Source organism: Frieseomelitta varia, unplaced genomic scaffold (assembly GCF_011392965.1).
Source record: "Frieseomelitta varia isolate USP_RPSP 00005682 unplaced genomic scaffold, Fvar_1.2 scaffold_694, whole genome shotgun sequence".
Classification (NCBI taxonomy): Eukaryota; Metazoa; Arthropoda; class Insecta; order Hymenoptera; family Apidae; genus Frieseomelitta; species Frieseomelitta varia.
Genome location: NW_025110472.1, coordinates 38,619 through 57,445, shown reverse-complemented (window position 1 = coordinate 57,445; position 18,827 = coordinate 38,619). Strand labels below are relative to the sequence as shown.

Here is an 18,827-nt window from a genome sequence, read left to right as displayed (position 1 = left end):
CGCAATTATCTTAAGTTACTTTTTTCCAATATAATTAAAGAAAAAAAAAAAAAAAAAAAAAAGAAAATTTTGGATGTTCCATGAAAGATGCCGAAAAGTATTTGTATCAGAGATATTATTTCTGCGAAGTACCCTGGCAAGCGTCATTTTATCAACTGATAGCGTTGTAAGGCGTTATTTCTCAACTGCAATAGGGGATGCATCGAGTAATGTACTCCGGCAGTGAGGCAATACCGTGTTAACCGGTCGACTAATTGGCATTTACCTCGTGGAAAATGACCCTGAGATTTAGATTTCACTCTGGGCTCCTTATCCGTGGAAATATCTTGCTGCAGGATTCAAAATTGGCTCAAATTAAGGCGAAAGAGCAATTTAAGAGTCACGCACAGACTCGGAAGATTACAGCATCCACGTAGATTTAATTCTTACCCTCAGTTATATCGCGTTTTCGATTTACTTAGTCGTTTGGTCTCTTAACTTATTTGGTCTCTTGATAGTGCCTTTACCAAATATATCTACCTCTATTAAAGTAAAATTATATATTTCAGAAAAATTTAAGCGATCCTGATATTTAGAGAAATATGTTTTTTCCTTTAAAATGCGTCTAAACGTATTTTAACACACTCATTCTGGTTTCAAGATCTTGCTTCAGACATTAAAAAGCTTTTTATTTGAATATCACACAGTAAGTCTGAACTACAATATACTACGTACATGTTTCAAGTTTGTAATAAAGATTCATGAGATCTATGGTTATTTCACATTTATTTATTATATTTTTATCGTGCACGATTTGCACATTTTGCGCTTTTTAAAAAATAGGTACTCGTATAAGAGTATAACATTTTATCATTATTTCCTTACTGAGTTATTCAAGTACTATCTGCTAATTGTTATTGATCGATCCAGCACAAACGTCGAATACTGTCGAAACAGTCTGACAAACAGAAATGGGAAGATTGTTGGAAAAGAAATGAAATGCAATTTTAGAAAGAGAATTCCAATTTCACGGCTACGTGACGATACCCGCGCGAATCTGTTTTAGTTTTATTTATCACGCGCAAACTTCGAAGTTTTCTCGTGCCCCTTTGCAAACCATCTCAACAACAACTTTCATAAGCAACGCGCAACGACTTGGAACGACTGTACTCGGCAACTGTACTCAAACGACGTCGACGCGACGCGACGACGCTATTACCTGCTGTTCTATCGAGTCTCTCGTAGGAATATGATTAGGACCAGCTATCAGTGATACGGGCCTCCTCAAAAGCGGCTGCTAACTCAATTAAGAGGAGAGTAGGGCGGACCATTAGTACCGGCAAGATCGGTCGCTAATTTCCAATTACCTTAATTAATTATAATTTCCCATTCGGGCCGGCCTTTGATCATGGACGACAGCGACGCGACGCCTCTGCCTGCCGCATGACACCGTACGTGATCCATTATGTCGCATGATTTCGCCCTATGTTTCGCGTTTTTTTCTCTCCTTCGCGGAAAAATTACGAAACATTTCTATGTTTTCGCGCGCGTGAGTCCCGTTGCCGATCGTGATTGAAAAATAAAAACCAAACGCGTACGTTTTGCACCTGGATTTTACACGAATGTTAAGTAGATCTGATTGATCGTTAGTGTTGAAAAAAAAAATATTATTCTTGCGTAATGTAGCGTTAAACCTTCGATTCATTGTCAATTCCATATCATCATCATCATCATCATCATCATTCCTCATTCGATTGTTTTATACGTGAAGACTGTAATTTACATTTGGGATGTTTGTGCGAAAAAGTTTAGAATCGTGTACGTGCAATTTAGGAAATTTTAGAAACTGTAATTTTCCAAGTTGAATTATTTCCCCACGACAGTGCAACAGATAAAATTATACGTGCAAGACAGGAATTTTTCAAAATTATTCGTATCAAAGGCATTAACGACGGTTGAACTCGGGGTACAAAGTGTCGGTCTTTGAAGATGATTGTACCCTCAAAGGACCAAAATTAAACGGAAATGTTATTCAAAAGCCGGACATTTGTTCATGACATACGGAAGAAGTCTTCTGTACGAATATATATATATGTGTACACGTATATACTTACGTATCGCAAGGAAATTAAAATACGTTTTAAACGTTTCTTAATAGAACCATAGCTTATTGTTACGAAGATTTTTTTTCCAACTAAATTGTTAAAATCCTTTTTAAATAATTGAGAATTCTATTTGCATACTCGTTTTGCAATATCTGTTATAAAAACAAGTTCCGACCACTTTTACATTAATTTTTTTCTTAAAAAAAAGTCGTTTTTTAAAATTAAGAATTTCGATAAATTTTAAGTTTTCTTATATACAAATGAACAAAAGGTATTCGAAAGCACTTAGGAGGAAAAAGAAAAATTCATCAAGGTAACTGCGAGGCATAAGAAGAACGGAATATCCTTGTTTAATGCGATTACGTTTCCGTGGTTACGGGCGACGGAAAATTTATTGGGAAAAACGAAGACGGAATAACGACCAGGAATGTTCAATGTATCCGAGGGAATTTATATTTTATATATAAAACTTGGAGGATGACATCTGTGTGTGTTCACTTTTGATCTTTAAACATTTTGTCAATTTGGCCAGTTCTCGAAAATGAAACCAGAGAAAGCGAAACTTTCAAACGACACGTACATTATTATTTTTACGTGTTTAAATGTAATTTTCACTCGTCTCGTTCGGGCGATAAATTGTTAATTTAAAAATTTGCGATACTTGTATTTGTTTAATCGTTTGATAAATCAGTTTTATCAGAATCACCATTTCAGCCATTGCCTTGCTACATTTTCGAAAGTTCGCTATCGAATTACGTACCTAAAAGCACCTTGCTGCCACTGGTGCTCTAAATATTCTGCAATTCAGTTATGAAGCTAACACGATGATGCGAGTGGCTCGCACATCACTTTTTTCCTCGCTCTTCATATCAGCCTCTTGTCACACGGCAGATGTCATCAAAGATGATAAGAATCCGAACATTTCCCGCAGTGCCTGTAAATAAATTAAACGCGTTTAATTTTATCAAAGATATTCAAACGACGAGAGATCTCGTTTTATTTCGCTCATACTCATACTGTCATCGTGCATCGTGCAATACATTACCACATGTGAAAATATGTGAAATCTTTCAGCATTCAGACATTCCCTCGTGCTGTTAATTACAGTTTTGTTAAAAATCTGTTATCGGTTATTATTTTATTATTTATATACTTTGTATTATATTTAATGCCACGAGTGTTGAATTGCGTTTACAGGGGCGTTTCTCGTTCCATATTGTATAATGCTGGTGGTAGGAGGAATTCCACTGTTTTACATGGAGCTCGCTTTGGGCCAGTTCAATCGGAAAGGCGCGATCACCTGCTGGGGTCGTTTGGTGCCACTTTTAAAAGGTAAGTTCTATTTTTCTAGTCGACTTGGTATTAATCACGCAACTACGCGTGATTTTCTCTAGCAGACGACTTACAACGCGTCTCTTCAAACGTTTCAATTTTAAAATTATATCTTCACAACAGGAATGTAAATCAATTCGACGTTGTGGCAAACAAACGTACAATGTGTTCAACGACTGTTCATTTGAATTTTCGAGATCATTCAAAGCGTATTGCAAGATATGGAAATCGAGTAATTGAACATTCGAGGGATCCCCGTCGAATGCAGATACAGAACTTAGAAATAATCGCGTTAAAATTCTTCTTCCGCTCGATTCCCCGCGCTGAATAGACGATCAACAATGGAGGCAATAGTGCGCCACCGTGCGATTACTTTTCTGATTGACTCTCAGAGGACAGTTCTGAAAACGTTTCGAAGCACTTTACCGTCATCTTCCAACGAGGAGGAATCATGCATTAGACACGGCCGTTATATTTTCTTCTCTTCGACCGTTCTATGTCGTGCTATGCGGTACATTATGTAACGCGTATAAATCCAGGAAAATCCGAGAATGGAAGGCCACTCGAGAAGAGGCCACTCCATTTCCGTCGATTTCCTGGATCGTGACGATTTCACCCGGGACCGTCGCAAAACGCGTCGCGTCGCGTCGCGTCGCGTCCAGAGATGATCGATGCGAGTGCAGGATTTTCCTTGACTCTTGTCTTCCGTGCCCTTCTTCCTTTTGATCCGCATCGATGAACGACGTAATTGATTCCCCGCTCAAGACACATCTCCCACGGGATAATGGAATATTCTCCGACTTCAGGAATCGGAGGGACGTACATAGGACGCGTCCTCCGAGATTTTTAATCCTTCTCAAATGAATCCTTCTTTATTATTACATACATATATACGTATAGAAAGAGACTTATCTGTACTATACTTTAGATTAATTAAACGAAACGCGTTCGCCTTGCCATTAGTCGTCTATTCGTTAAACAAATTGTAAACTGTTTCGCGAAATTTATTTGGTGATCACGAAACCAAAGCCAAACTTATCTCTAAAGAATAAATTCGTGTATATTTTTACTCAATCCCCGGAAGCATCAGCTTAACAATGAATTCCCAATGAATTCGCCTAGGTATTGGATATGCAGTGGCACTAATTGCATTCTACGTTGATTTCTACTACAACGTGATCATTGCCTGGGCACTGAGGTATTTTTTCGCCTCGTTCTCCAGCCTTCTACCTTGGACCACTTGCGACAATCCGTGGAACACGCCGCATTGTCGAGCGTTCGACGCTAACATTTCATACACGTTTGATAACATACCTCTTGGCTCGTTCGATACGACAGAGTCTGGCAATTCCACCGTAACCGCGGGACATTCAGACAAAAATTCAAATCAAGGCTACAACAACACGTGGTACACGAGCGCTGCTCAAGAATATTTCAAGTAAGTTTTTGATTCCGTGTATTGTTGCGTCGACGGTGCAATATTTTTCTTCTACATTGCATGTTACATTTCGTTGCGCATTATTGATACTGATCACTTGTATTTATGAATGTTTATGCAGGTATGTTTCTTTTTATAAAAGGATTCCATACTTTTTTCATATAGATAGAATGTTATGAAAAGAAGGAATGTTTTAATCGGCTCGTCGGTTTGAATAATGAACAACTTTTTCGTAATTTCCTTTCAAGTCGTGCTATTCTGGAACTTCACGAAAGCGAAGGTTTACACGATCTTGGAATAATTAAATGGGACATTGCGTTGTGTCTGCTGGTGGTCTATCTGATTTGTTACTTCTCTTTGTGGAAGGGGATTTCTACTTCTGGCAAGGTAAAATTTGCCCTTTCACGATTCGAGTTGTGTAGAAATGAATTCTTTCACGTTTCAAACGATAATTTTACTGTAGAAGCAGTGCAAATGAAACTTGTACTTCAATTTTTTATCACTCTGTGCATTGGTTCAACTATTGACTAGTTGACGTTGTAACTTTTTCATACTTAGACCTTTTAAAAATTAATTGATTAGTTATTTTTTCAGCAACAATCGAAGATTATCGTTCCGTCAAACAATTTTATTCCTTTGTTTGTAGGTGGTTTGGTTCACGGCCCTATTTCCTTATGCTGTTTTACTGATTCTACTTATACGGGGTGTCACATTGCCAGGAAGTCTGGAAGGAATACGTTACTATCTCAATCCAAATTTTTCTGCCATCACAAAAGCTGAGGTGATGAGAACAACACTTTTTTAATTGTTTTATCTGTCTAGCAATAGTTCTCGAAGGTTATTTCACAGATGTCATTCACACAGAAATAATTGATCTTTAAACGTACAGATACGTATTTTATACGCGACGCATTGAAATTATTATACGACAATATCACAATTTCACTTTCGTGGTCCAACCCGTGGTCGCCGACTTCGTTCTTTTGGATTTAGTAAATCGTCCTTTCAGCGGATGATCGCGGCGTTATGAAATAGCCATTTACGATGGTCATGAAAAGGATAAAAATCCGAGAGTCAGGAAGTTAATGCACCAGTGTGAAAGGATGGAAAAAAATCGGATGGCGTCGTGAGAAAAATGGGGGAGAGGAGAAACGTGCCAAGTTTAACCGACGACGCTGAAAATGGAAACTCTGTGTACCTGTCATAATGACCATTAGAGTTCGGTCCAGTCACGGGCATGAAATCTCACGTTCGACCCTCTTGACTCGCAAGCGAAATGCATTTCTCTTTGGCGACTTAACCACTTCCCCTAGATCGCGCCGGTAGATTTTATACAGCGACCGAGAAAATTTGTTGACTTCAAGTATCAGGATTTGCGGTAACCGGCCGTCTTGGTGCCTTTTCTTCGCGGAGAAAGATTTTTCACAAAGGAAATAAGCGAATTATTATTATTGATTATTTTTGTAACGCGACATTATTTTCTGAAAAGAGAGGGGGACGAAGGATGTTAATTTTCTTTCTAATTAAAGAGAATAAACACCGACGTATCGCCAAGTTCGAAGGAAATTCCGATTTCAGTTGTAAAATGAACTATATAGAAATCTTTCGCTATGATAATAATCGCTATGATAATTTTTCTGTTTAGGTTTGGGTGGATGCCGCAACGCAGGTGTTCTTTTCTCTCGGGCCGGGTTTTGGCGTGCTCCTGGCTTATGCCAGTTATAACAAATATCACAACAACGTCTACAAGTAAGTGTGTGTATAACAAAGTGTGTCTTTCGAATTAGTTATTTTAGCGATCGTCTCTCTTCATTTAGTATATCTAAATATATTTTTTAGTATATCTGAATATATCTTTTCTAAATATCTCTAGAGCGAAAATAAGAGTTTATTAAGAAATGATACTTTTCCTTTTTACAGGAGAAATATTTAATAATTTAATAAACCTCAACTTCACGAAATTTTTCATTTAAATGTATAATCATAAAAAGAAATAATGAAATTTCTCAACTTATTTATTCAATATTTACAAATGAAAATTCCAATTTCTTGTAAATAAATTATTGCAAATAGAGTATACATGCTTAATTTGTTTACTGGTAAATGTAAAATTTATTTGTCGCTTACATATTTTCCAGGGACGCTTTATTAACCAGCCTGATAAACAGTGCAACATCGTTCGTCGCTGGTTTTGTGATTTTTTCTGTATTAGGGTACATGGCTCGAGCAAGTGGAAAGTCTATTCAGGATGTAGCGACTGAAGGACCCGGCCTAGTGTTTATCGTTTATCCTGCTGCTATTGCAACTATGCCTGGTTCGATGTTTTGGGCGCTCATTTTCTTTATGATGCTGCTTACACTGGGATTGGATAGCTCGGTATAATAAATAAATTCAAAGAATTTCTATTAATTATTGTTACAGAAAGTACAAGAGATTCAATGAAAGTGTTTAACAGTGGTTAATTTTAAAACTGCGATTACGTAAATTATCGTTTCTCACGATCTCCATTTGATAATCGCCTATTAATTTTAACTTACTCTGCTATGAATACATTATGAAATACAATAATTCAATTGTATTTTATATCATAGTATAATCAAGTGTTTTTTTTTTTTTTAGTTTGGCGGCTCTGAAGCGATAATAACTGCTCTCAGCGACGAGTTCCTAATTATCGGGAATAATCGCGAAATTTTCGTCGCTTTTCTTTTCACGCTGTATTTCCTCGTTGGTTTAGCCTCATGTTCCCAGGTAAAGTCTATCGCGAAATGATCACGAAATAAATAAATAAATTTTCTCGACCTAATCGTGCTTTTATATTGCGAAAATTTTACACTTTGCACAATTTTTGTTTGTTATACGCAGGGTGGCTTTTATTTTTTCCATTTATTGGACCGATACGCAGCCGGCTACTCTATGTTGTTCGCAGTTTTAGCGGAAGCAATTGCTGTTAGTTGGATCTATGGAGCAGACAGATTTTGCGCGGATATTAAAGATATGATTGGATTTTCACCTGGAATCTATTGGAGAGTCTGTTGGAAATTCGTTGCTCCGATATTTCTCATGGTATACCAGCTATATATCATTATACCTCATAAAACAAGCATTATGATTAACAGTTTCGTTCCAACTTTCGCATAATTCAGATAGTAGAGCAATATTCATAAAAGTTTAATATACGTATATCACAACGTAATGCGTATTTTATTAAGCATAACTTTTTCTCAACTTTTTTAAGTTCGCATTACTCGTATTTACTTTTATTTTTTAAGACACAATCCACTTTCAGCACTGAATTATTCTTTCATTTTTTATGTCCTTTCCAAAAAAGCTAACTTTTTCTATCGTTACAACAGTTCATTATCGTTTACGGTTTAATGGGTTATGAACCACTGACTTACGAGGACTACGTCTATCCTGTCTGGGCAAATGTATTAGGCTGGTTAATTGCGACTTCCTCAATTGCCATGATACCCGGCATCGCAATTTACAAGATCATCGTCACGCCCGGCAGTTTCATTCAGGTGATATCATGATCTTAATGTAGTAGATATTTTCTAGAATTTCTAGTAATAATATTATTTCACACATATTATTTTTTTTAAGGACAATAAGGCATAATAAAAATAATTGACATACGATATATTATTATACGATGTATTAATAATTAAACTCTACAAATGTCTCTAACTAAAGAGTTGTAGACACATGATAAATCGATGTATCTGCTAATAATAAATTACAGAGATTGAAAATTCTGACTACTCCATGGAGGGACACTCAACAAAGAAACGCAGATTTATCTTCGGTGGCGAATGGCGCGGTTCGTCGCAGTTTTATCGCAGACCAGGACCTAAATTTAACAAAGGAACAACAGGACTTGACCAAGGAACAAACAGAAGTGATGATTCAATCCAGAGAAGGTGTCAACGGAGATCCACCTCCGGAACCAGTCTAGGACAGTGCGGTTGTGATTTTGCACGGTGCCCGGTTCCAAGTATATCTTTGCTAATATTTCATCGTTGGAACGTAATTATATGCGAAATTATTTCCATTGAATCACTGAAGATCTCGAACGCACTCACTTAGATTTTACGATACAAATTCTTTCGTAATCATTCTTTGTTCCCTGAATAGTGAGGCTTCGAGATTTGACATGTTGGACTACTGAAATTTTTTTGATAATAGAAAAAGAGCTTTTCCTAATACATCGCCATTTATCCATGAGAAATTTTCCGGACAGACATTTCGATGTCTGTTGTGGCGCGTTAAGCTTCGCCGAGTTTTCGATCGTTCCATTTTCCACACTAGTCTTTTAATGCAACTCTTTTCTCACCAATAACAATAATATAATTTGTTGGTAATAAGTATATTTTGGTATCTGAACAGTTCTAGAGATTATCCTGGGAACATTATTTGTGAATTTACACAAATATTAAACAAAACAGTTTAAGCGCAGAAAACATGATTAAATAATATTCCAAAACTGATTTTGAACATTATAACGAAATAATTAAGTGCATTGAAAGAATAATTTTCTTCGACAACTTCTTTCTTTTGAAGTGCATCGAGATATGTAAGTACATATGTGTTATGGACAAACACACGAATATTTAAAAAATTCTTCTTTATGTTTATAGGAGCATCAGAAAGAGAATAAGAATCGGAGAGAATAAGAAAATTTTTTACTTATTATTAGATTGCAATCTATCTTTTTGCTGACTTATACAATTTATCTAATCAAAATGTGAGTTTTTTTTATATTTTTTATTGTCTATAACATATATGTAACTTTTATCTAATTTTACCCCAAGTTTTAAAATAGTACATTTATCTTAATTTTAAAATAGTACATCCTAAGGTGTTCGAAAGAATACATTCCAAATGTGAAACATGGTCCGACCTGTAAATATGATAGGCTTCATGGAATTTCCTATGTAAATTCATTAAATAGATTATGGATATTATTCTAGATTTAGTGAACATAAGGCTGTAATTATCTTGAACAAGGAAATTTCTTGGATAACAGCTTTAACGTATTAAACTTAATCTCTTATTGATTAGAAACGTTTCGATAAGAAACGTTAACAGAGGAAAGTTACAGGCTTTGCTAGATGAACGTTAAATCTATAAAAATAGTTAATAATAAAAAAGAAATGATTAATAGTTTTCTAATGGTTAATAATTTATGACTTCCTCAAATGAAAGATTTGTTATTTGTACTACTTTTTCTCGGAGTTTCTTATTTGTTAACAAAGGATTGACACATATTTTACATAAACAATGCGTTAAAGACATTATCTGAGATTTAACTATTTTCATTTGATTATTTGAATGCTCTTACATCGTCTGGGCACTGACCAGACGTATATGCTGTGTAGACTATACGCGAATTATAATCACCGAATCAGGTGTAAAACTTTACATTAAAAAGTAGTGAATTTCAAACGTTATCGAGAAAACGTGTCACCCATTGTTAAGAAGCAATCACGCTTTTATCTATACAATATATTTAGTGCATTCCCATACTCGTATAGGTTTGACAATTAAGCATGTGAACTGGTTGATTGTGATTTTTGTTCTGACTAATCCTCCAGTCGTAGACAACTTTCATCTATCTTTCTATTATATAAAATTTCTGGACGAAATTTATGTTGTGTAAGTTTATCATTTATTAAGGAGACCAACTGTAGTGAAAAATAGATCAAAGCAAAGAAAATATCGGTGCATTTGTCGAAATTTAAGTAGAAAGGGACTAGAGTGCGATTGTGAGTGACTTTACAAAAATTTTTGTAACAATCTCGTATTTTCTTCTCAATACTTGTTATGTAATGGTTTTTTAAAGTAATCAATTGTTTATGATTGTTAATTTCTAAATATTATCGTTACTTCGATTTTTTAGAGTGATATCATTTCTTATGAAATTATTGTTCCATTTTTCTTTTCTTTATTACTATTATAAAGATGATGAAAATATTATGGTGTAACAATTATGGATGGTACACGTACTTAATTTTATATTTTATAGACATATTTATTTCTCTGAAATAGATCTTTCCCTAAAGTTATTATTTCCAATAAATACCTAATATCAAAACCAATATAAATTTTTGGAAATAATAATTCTTTAAACAAATTTTCTGCAATTTTGATTTTTTTTTGTATTAATTTATAAAATGATGATTAATTATCTTTGTAAAAGTGAGAATCGACGATATCATAAACAATTGAGTAAATGTCAAGTATTTAAAAAGTTATCGTCGTATACTTGTTAGAAAATATTCTCTATGTGCAGATACACATATATGTACCATATAGTTTATAGTTATTGTTATTAGAGCCAATGGTACGTATGTATGTATAATTATACGTATAATATAATATATATATACAGGAGGAACCGTCAAAGATAAAATTTTTAAATGTTCCGATTATCTATGAGGATTTGAAGTTAGAACAAATAGTGTGACATTATTTGATTTCAGATTCTCGATAATCGAGATATATTCTAATGTTCCGTTTCAGACGAATCTTCCTGTACAATTGTATGTTATATTTTATACATCGCATCCGAGTTGTAACCACAGCCATAGGTAGCAACTCGGGCCTTGTTAATACAGTGAATCAATAAATAAATAAATATTCACAACTTGACAATTGCCTTTTAAACAAAATAATTTTTGTCCACTCTCTCATATCAATTTAACAGGTGAACAATTCCAATGTATTTATGAACTCTATATAAAAATATAAAACAGTACCTGTTTATTCCTATTACTAAACAGTTAATTGGAATAATGATTCTGATAATGAGTAGACCCTATTGCAAAAGAAAACTGATAGATAAAACAATCGTTTAGTTGAAGAAAAGTATATATCTCTACTATTCACTATAAAGAAACTGTAGATTGAATAAGATATTTATTTTACGTAAGGCTATGGTTACAGTAGATGCGTGTCCTGTCGGATAAAATATTTCTTATTGGAATTTGTATAGATATTTGATTGTTTTTATGTATTGAGTTTTGAATACGCATCCATTGTAACGTATTCACTGTGTCGTAGCAACTGAATTCATACTTGAGCTTATAATTGAGTTCGCATTTGATAAGATTCAAGTTCAGATATCATATATATATCTTTAGCTTATCATTAAATTGTATTTAATTTAATTGCTTCAGCTTTCTTACTCAAGTTCAACGTTAATTCTTTTTCAATATTACATAAGTAGTATACTTTGCACTAATTTTATTTTAATAAGTATTAGTCAGTTAGTATGAAATGATGTAAAATAAATATTATTAAATAATTTGATTTGATTAAGTACAGTACTTATGTGAATCATTAGGATAATCTTTTATTTCTTAGTTGAATAAAATTTTATAGCTATAAAATGGTAATATCTATAATTTTTATGAATAAATGATTGGAAATTTTAAATAATGTTCCTAAGAATATTTAGAGATTTTGTAGAAACGAATTAATGGTTTAATTATTATGAATAAAGTATTAGAAATATCGATTAATGTTAAAACATTTCAAATATGAATCTATTTATTTTCATTAATATAATTCTACTTTATTTTTTTATATAAAAGTATGTTAAAGTGTATTATTTCATTTCAATTATTAATTCAATTTATTTGTATTGATATATCTACTACTGAATATTTTTTTCATATACGTATATTGAACAAAAAATTTAAATTTATAAATTTTTAATTAATTCTTTAATAAATTGGGTTAGGTTTCATATGGTTATTTGATCTGCCACTGGAACTTTCATATTTCGCGCGGTTGCGAGTTTGAAATTTCAATCTCTCGCGCGCATTTATTTGCAAGAGGTGACGTGCTGTCTCAGCCAATCAGGAACTAGTTAAGCGATTCAAACCGTCAGTTTCGTGTTTGAAAGCATCGTGTTCGGTCGTGTTATTTCGTTCAAAGAATATTATCTCAACTGACGCATTACCTCTTCGTTATACAGTGCTATTAGGTGCGTTTCACTAATGTAGATTTACATTATTATTTGTTAAACATTACTATACCAGACTTAAATAGCATTTTTAATTTTTTTGACTGTCTTTCGTTGCTGTTCCATTTGACTGTCTGGTTCTCATGACAGAGTGATTTTGAGACAGAATTTAGCCTTGATTATTGTTTCATTTTGATATATTTGGGATTAAATCTATACATTTACTTTAAGTCTTTCTATTAACAGATCACTGATTGACTGATCATGGACATGATTTTAAAAGAATCGAAATTCATAGATACTGATTAATAACGGTCTCTTGATTAAAAGAGAAAAGTCTATTATATTATTATATTATTATTATTGTATTGTACTATAGCTTCATTTTTCATTATTTCAAATTCTTTAACCGAAGAATAAATTATAATATTTCGTATTTGGTTAAAGGAATTTTACAATTTGTATTATTTCTTTTCTGGAAAGGATATCATGGGTAGGAGTGGGGCGTAGGAGGGGGGGGGGGGGGGGGGGGGGGGGGGGGGGGGGGGAGCGCTGGAGGGAGGATCAAAAACCAAGAATGTACATAATTATTTTTATTTCATTTATTTTTTAAATTGTTGTTGATTAGAAATCATTAGATTTTCAATGTTTATCATTATTATTTCAAATTTTCCAAATAACACTATGACTTTAAGAACAGATTATAATTTTCCATATTTTGTGTTAAAGGTGTTTCACAATGTCTTCCCTCTTACTCTTTGGAAAGAATCAACACTTCAAAGAAGTTAAGAATCTTAAGTAAGTATCTTTGCACATTGTGTTTCAATTAATTTTATTCCCTGCATGCTAAGTATTAATAGAAAAAGATTTAAATATTAATGAAGATATAAAATAGAAGATAGTTAAATTTTCAATTTTCGTGGAATTTATTTGGAATTTTGTCAGTATCATCATAGACTTTTATAAATTAATACTGTCTTTTAGAACAAAGTTATAAAATTTTGTTATATATTCCTTCTAGCTTTCATCTCTTCTATTGAATTCGACGATTGCTATTTGATGATGAGCTTCACGATGTTTTTCTCTGAGCTACAATTGCATCGATGTCAATATTCTTCGCATCATATTGTGAGTCGCATGCATTTTTGTTCCTCTAGTCACTCAATCATGTCGTAGGATGAAAGGTCCGAATCGGCACGAGTGATTGGTTGTATTACATAGAAAGTTTGACAAGCATAGTGACCGCGGGTATTTATTATACCCATGAGTAATAACATTTTCTTGTCTGTGTTTTATTTATTAGTTCAGGATAGGTTTTCTTGCACATCGCGTTTTTAAATAATGCATTAGTAATTAATATGGTTGATGTAATATTACAATATTATATAATATTACGATATAAATAACATAACGTTGATAAATATGTGTATCTGCAATCGAAAATAAATACAGAATATATTCGTTATAATACCTGTAATATCGAATCATTATTTGTTATAATTGAAATTATTGTTACATAATATTAATGATGATATGGAATTACTTTATTACTTAGTTTCCATGTATTCAATTCTATTTTAATAGAATTTTTATGGTGTAAAATTTGAAATATGAAGATATTAAAGTTCAGTTTTATCCGTTAAAGAATGTATCTTTTATATGCAAGAAGACATTTCGCGACAAGTGGATTTCAGAATCAAAGCAACAATTTTGAGCGTTAGTCTTGTGTTTTTAATCATGTGCTTTGATGAAGAGATCGCTTGAGGATATTTCTATCAATATTTCACTTAGAATTCACTATTACATTATTTGCATCGAATCTTAATTTCTTTTTTTTTTTTTAACAAATACATAAATTGTTGATTTCTTCTATTCAAGTGTAACTTTTTTAATAATTTATTATATTACTGAAATAAAGTATAAAGTAGACCAATAATTAAAATGAAATAAAGTAAAAAAATGCAATATCAAACACTACTAGTCCGCTATGCAACAGATATGAAATAAATATATTAATCATTTTTTTAGCTCAGGATTTTCAGGTTCATTCCCAGAATTTTATTCACATATTCAGATGTTATTTGGGAAGAAAGATAATGGGCATGTTGACCATAGTTTATAATTTCACAGCGATTTAATTCAATTCTTCTCATTTTCTGGATGGAAATCTATCTAGAGCATGGGAAGTCATTCTTACTATCTTGTCACTATGCTTGCTTTTAGTATTTGTAGTAGATGTATGTAGTAGTAGTATTTTTTTCTGATTAATTATTAGACTTTTGCGTCTGTTTTTTTCTTTTAACTTCTTTCGCACCAATGATTAAAAGATTGAACGTTTTACAAACGAAAGGAGAATTTGTTCAAACACAGTTTTATATAAAATTAATATATGCGTAAAAAGAGGTTGGGTTCTCATGAATGAGAAGGATCTTTATTCACAGTACCTCTATATCACAAGACTTGGATAATTGTATTATTTAATGTATATAATTATTACTTGCGTATGATATAATTATGAATCATATAACAAATAATATGAGTTAATTGATTGCGTTCACGATTATAGTTTTATTGCTTAGAAGATTTATTATGATGTAAACAAATACAGGTAAAAAGTTTTCGTCACAGACAAACATTGTATTTCATACTAATTCGAAATTCTACTTATTAAAATCTTACATTTAAACTCTTAAAATCTTAAATTTGTGAGGATACTTCGTCTGTGTTGCAAAGTCTATTGAAAATGGCGCTTTTTTCAAACCAAATCGATAAGGTCGCGTGTGACATGAATATGATACGAAAGTTAAGTCACTTACAAAACGTGGAAAATGAAAAAGGTTTATTGTAATCACATATATGGTTGCATTAACTTTGTTTGCAATGTTTTGTTTCTGTGAATGATCGGTATTTCAGTCGACATAGTGTAAAATCTTGTAAAGCGATAGAGCACTCTATATTATTGTATGTCTATGCTTGAACTTTTGTTATACTGATCGATAGTAAGAAAAATGGCGCCTTCCCCGGAGGGATTAATCGCCGTACAAAAGCAAATTTTTACAAAAATTAGCAACAATGAAGTGTCTGAGCTCAAGACATTGTTGGCGGCAAACAAAATTAAAATGGATTTTGTTGATGAAAATGGTATGAGTCCACTTCAACATGCCTGTTACAAAGGAAATAAGGAAATAGTGCAGATGCTTCTAGATCAGGTAGGTTAGCTTTTTAACTCTGCATAAAACAGTTGAATATACATATGTGATTAAAGAACTATTTGTAATTTTAATATTCGAAATTATTTTTCCAAAAGTACGTTTTCCATATTTGTATATATTTCTGACTTTCCGTTTTTGCCTATATGGGGAATTATTAAACGAAAATTCGTTGATTTAAAATACATTTTCTAACAAATAAAGAAATAATTGTGTGTTAATTTCTGTGTGCAGATCAAATTTGAAGATAAAAGAATTTTTGTTAAAAAGTATTTTTGAAGATGTTTGGAAAAAAAGAAAGTCATAGGAATCCTAATGTATGAAGGTTTCAGTTAATTGCTCTAACAATAGTTTATTATATAATATATTGGAAATTGAATCGAGTGATTCCAAGTTTAAACCTATTTAATGTTTTGAGATAAATGCTAAATATTATTATAGACAACATGTCTAACAAATTGTGTAATTTTAATAATTAGAGTATCTTATTATAGGGAGCAGATGTGAATGCATGTCAACACGAGCATGCATATACAGCTTTGCATTTTGCAGCCCTTAGTGGAAATGCAGAACTCTGTCATCTTTTAATGTCTTATGGAGCACGTTTGACAGCAACAAACAGTGTAGGACGGACTCCGGCACAGATGGCAGCATTTGTGGGAAATCATAACTGTGTAGCAACTATCAACAATTTTATTCCAAAAGCTGACATAGATTATTATGTTAAACCACAAGGTTTGCAAACAGAATCAATGCTTCCACCGCATCTAGCAGATTCTTTCCATAAATTTATAATGCAAATCAATGTGCATCCTGTGCGTGTGGCTATGAATTTACAAAGATATCCTGGTCTTTTAGAAAATGCAGCTAAGGTAAGACATATATATATATATATATATATATATATATAGTGGTAAAACTTGAGCCATAATTGGAGTACTGCTATAATTTATTTTTCTTCTGATTTCTAGGTACAAAAGGTTTTAGAATCTATGCACCATAAAGAAATGACAAGAGGTGCAGAAACAAACGAAGTGATGGCGTTTAAATATCATTATTTAAGTTGCATTGTAGCCGAGGTAATCAAGTTTCAAAAGAGACAGGAAGCAATGAAAGCAGAGAAAATTGATAAAACAAACGAGGAAGGAGAAGAAAAGAAATCAGATACTATCGAAGGTCTAATAAGAAAATTTCTAAAATGTAGCAAAAGCGACGGTGTACCAGAATACCAGGAAGCTTTTTTGAGAGAAAGCGTGAGAGAATTTCCATATAGAGAAAGTACTATTTTTCGCCAAATGGTAGCAACTCTTGCAGCCAGCGATCCACCATCTGCTGCGTCAGTAGTATCAGCTGCAATTGATGGTCAAAGAGCTTTCTTAGACAATGCTCAAGTCTGCATTACTTGTGGAGAAGATAAAGCAAATAAAAAGTGCAGCAAATGTAAAGCGGTGCAATATTGTGACAGGGAATGCCAAAGACTTCATTGGTTTATGCATAAAAAGGCATGTACCAGATTAGGTCAAAATGTAACGCCAAGTGCGAAGATAAGCGACGCAGATAAGGAACAAATAAGCAATGCTGTGAGCTCTAGGCTACAAAATCTAAGTGTTAACTAATAACACAGTAATAAATAAAAAAATCAATTCTAAACAATTAACTTCAATGTCTACTGTACGTATCTATTTAATTTTAATATTACATTAATTCAGTTAAAATAACAAACAGCTCTCATTTTTTACTTTTTAGATTTACAGAATTTAACGAACTTTTTAAGTATCATGATACATTTTTGTCCTTCTTTGTCCTGAATAATTCATCGTGTATTATAACTAATTATTATCGTCACGTATTATAAATAGCGTCGTATGCAATTACTCGGTTAAAATGTTATTTCCTCAGGATTGTATTCTTGTGGGTTGTCGTCGCCATAAAAATAAAATATACTTATAAACGTACTTGTATTATTCCAAAATTTGTTCTTAGAATCTCATAAATTTACTCAATTAAGAATATATAAAGTATGGGTCATAAAGTTTATTTTCCAAAAATATCTTTATTTGAAGTCTAATCTGTTTATTTAACATTCTAACGTTAAACATATCTGCTTATTTAACATTCTAACGTTAAACATATCTGTTTATTTAACATTATAACTATGAATTATAGTTAAAACATGTATTGAAACGATACGTTATTATGATTGACTCATTCATTTTTATTAGATTTAAGAAGTCAAATATTGTGACGAATGTTGAATTTTATTTTTCTTGTTTTTCTAGATATATCGAATAAAGTTGAAATACAAGATTCTTTAATATTATGAAATCTTTGTAATTTAAATAAAAAACAATGTAATTACTTTTACTTAGTTATTTATTCATTTATTTATAAATAATTAGTTGGAATCATAGTTTCGGACAAAATCTATCATTGTGCTCTTATTTTTTCCCTTGATTTCGATACGCCTTGACTGCGTATGTGAATTTTCATATTTTTCCTGAACTATTAAATAATATGATTTTCTTTTGTTCAAGGTATTTCTTAGAAGAAAGTTGGTTTTATAATTTAAGAATTTAACAATTTTATTATATTTTTTAATTTTCGAGATCAATAGGAATATGTCGCTAACAATTTTCTAACGATATAAATGTACAATTACGATTGCAGCCAATTAACTCATATCACGTATTCATAATTATTATATGATTTATAATTGTGGTTACTAGAAGTGTTATATTATATTTTCAGTCAGATGGAAAATTAAATTAAATCAAATTAGAAACTGTGTTTCGAAT

The 18,827-nt window shown here is 32.4% G+C and overlaps 2 protein-coding genes and 1 long non-coding RNA gene across 4 annotated transcripts in view; 2 read left to right on the top strand and 1 right to left on the bottom strand.

The window, feature by feature from the left end:
• LOC122535288 (sodium-dependent dopamine transporter) overlaps positions 1–11,505 on the top strand; it is a 16,503-nt gene extending 4,998 nt beyond the window's left edge. For both annotated transcript variants that reach the window (XM_043666703.1, XM_043666702.1), the window contains 10 exons: positions 3,282–3,416; positions 4,539–4,854; positions 5,103–5,241; positions 5,501–5,635; positions 6,500–6,603; positions 6,993–7,230; positions 7,474–7,602; positions 7,717–7,917; positions 8,208–8,375; positions 8,597–11,505. In XM_043666703.1, the coding sequence (XP_043522638.1) occupies positions 3,308–3,416; positions 4,539–4,854; positions 5,103–5,241; positions 5,501–5,635; positions 6,500–6,603; positions 6,993–7,230; positions 7,474–7,602; positions 7,717–7,917; positions 8,208–8,375; positions 8,597–8,809 (1,752 nt within the window). In that variant the 5' untranslated portion in view covers positions 3,282–3,307 and the 3' untranslated portion in view covers positions 8,810–11,505. The remainder of the gene's footprint in view (positions 1–3,281; positions 3,417–4,538; positions 4,855–5,102; positions 5,242–5,500; positions 5,636–6,499; positions 6,604–6,992; positions 7,231–7,473; positions 7,603–7,716; positions 7,918–8,207; positions 8,376–8,596) is intronic.
• LOC122535290 lies at positions 2,378–8,227 on the bottom strand. Its single transcript, XR_006308128.1, has 3 exons — positions 7,865–8,227; positions 2,845–3,018; positions 2,378–2,589 (listed from the first exon to the last, which is right to left on the bottom strand). It is a non-coding gene; the product is annotated as an uncharacterized LOC122535290 (long non-coding RNA).
• A 4,305-nt stretch (positions 11,506–15,810) lies between the features above and the next one.
• On the top strand, positions 15,811–17,689 carry LOC122535289 (ankyrin repeat and MYND domain-containing protein 2). The gene is made up of 3 exons (XM_043666704.1): positions 15,811–16,032; positions 16,527–16,904; positions 17,004–17,689. The coding sequence occupies exons 1-3, from the start codon at positions 15,832–15,834 to the stop codon at positions 17,646–17,648; spliced, it is 1,224 nt and encodes a 407-aa protein (XP_043522639.1). The 5' UTR covers positions 15,811–15,831; the 3' UTR covers positions 17,649–17,689.
• Positions 17,690–18,827: the final 1,138 nt, after the last annotated feature.

Coding starts and splice junctions, on each gene's coding strand:
- LOC122535289 (XM_043666704.1), top strand. CDS start 15,832: ATGGCGCCTTCCCCGGAGGGATTAATCGCCGTACAAAAGCAAATTTTT. Junction 16,033..16,526: donor TGCAGATGCTTCTAGATCAG/GTAGGTTAGCTT, acceptor ATCTTATTATAG/GGAGCAGATGTGAATGCATG. Junction 16,905..17,003: donor TTTTAGAAAATGCAGCTAAG/GTAAGACATATA, acceptor TCTGATTTCTAG/GTACAAAAGGTTTTAGAATC.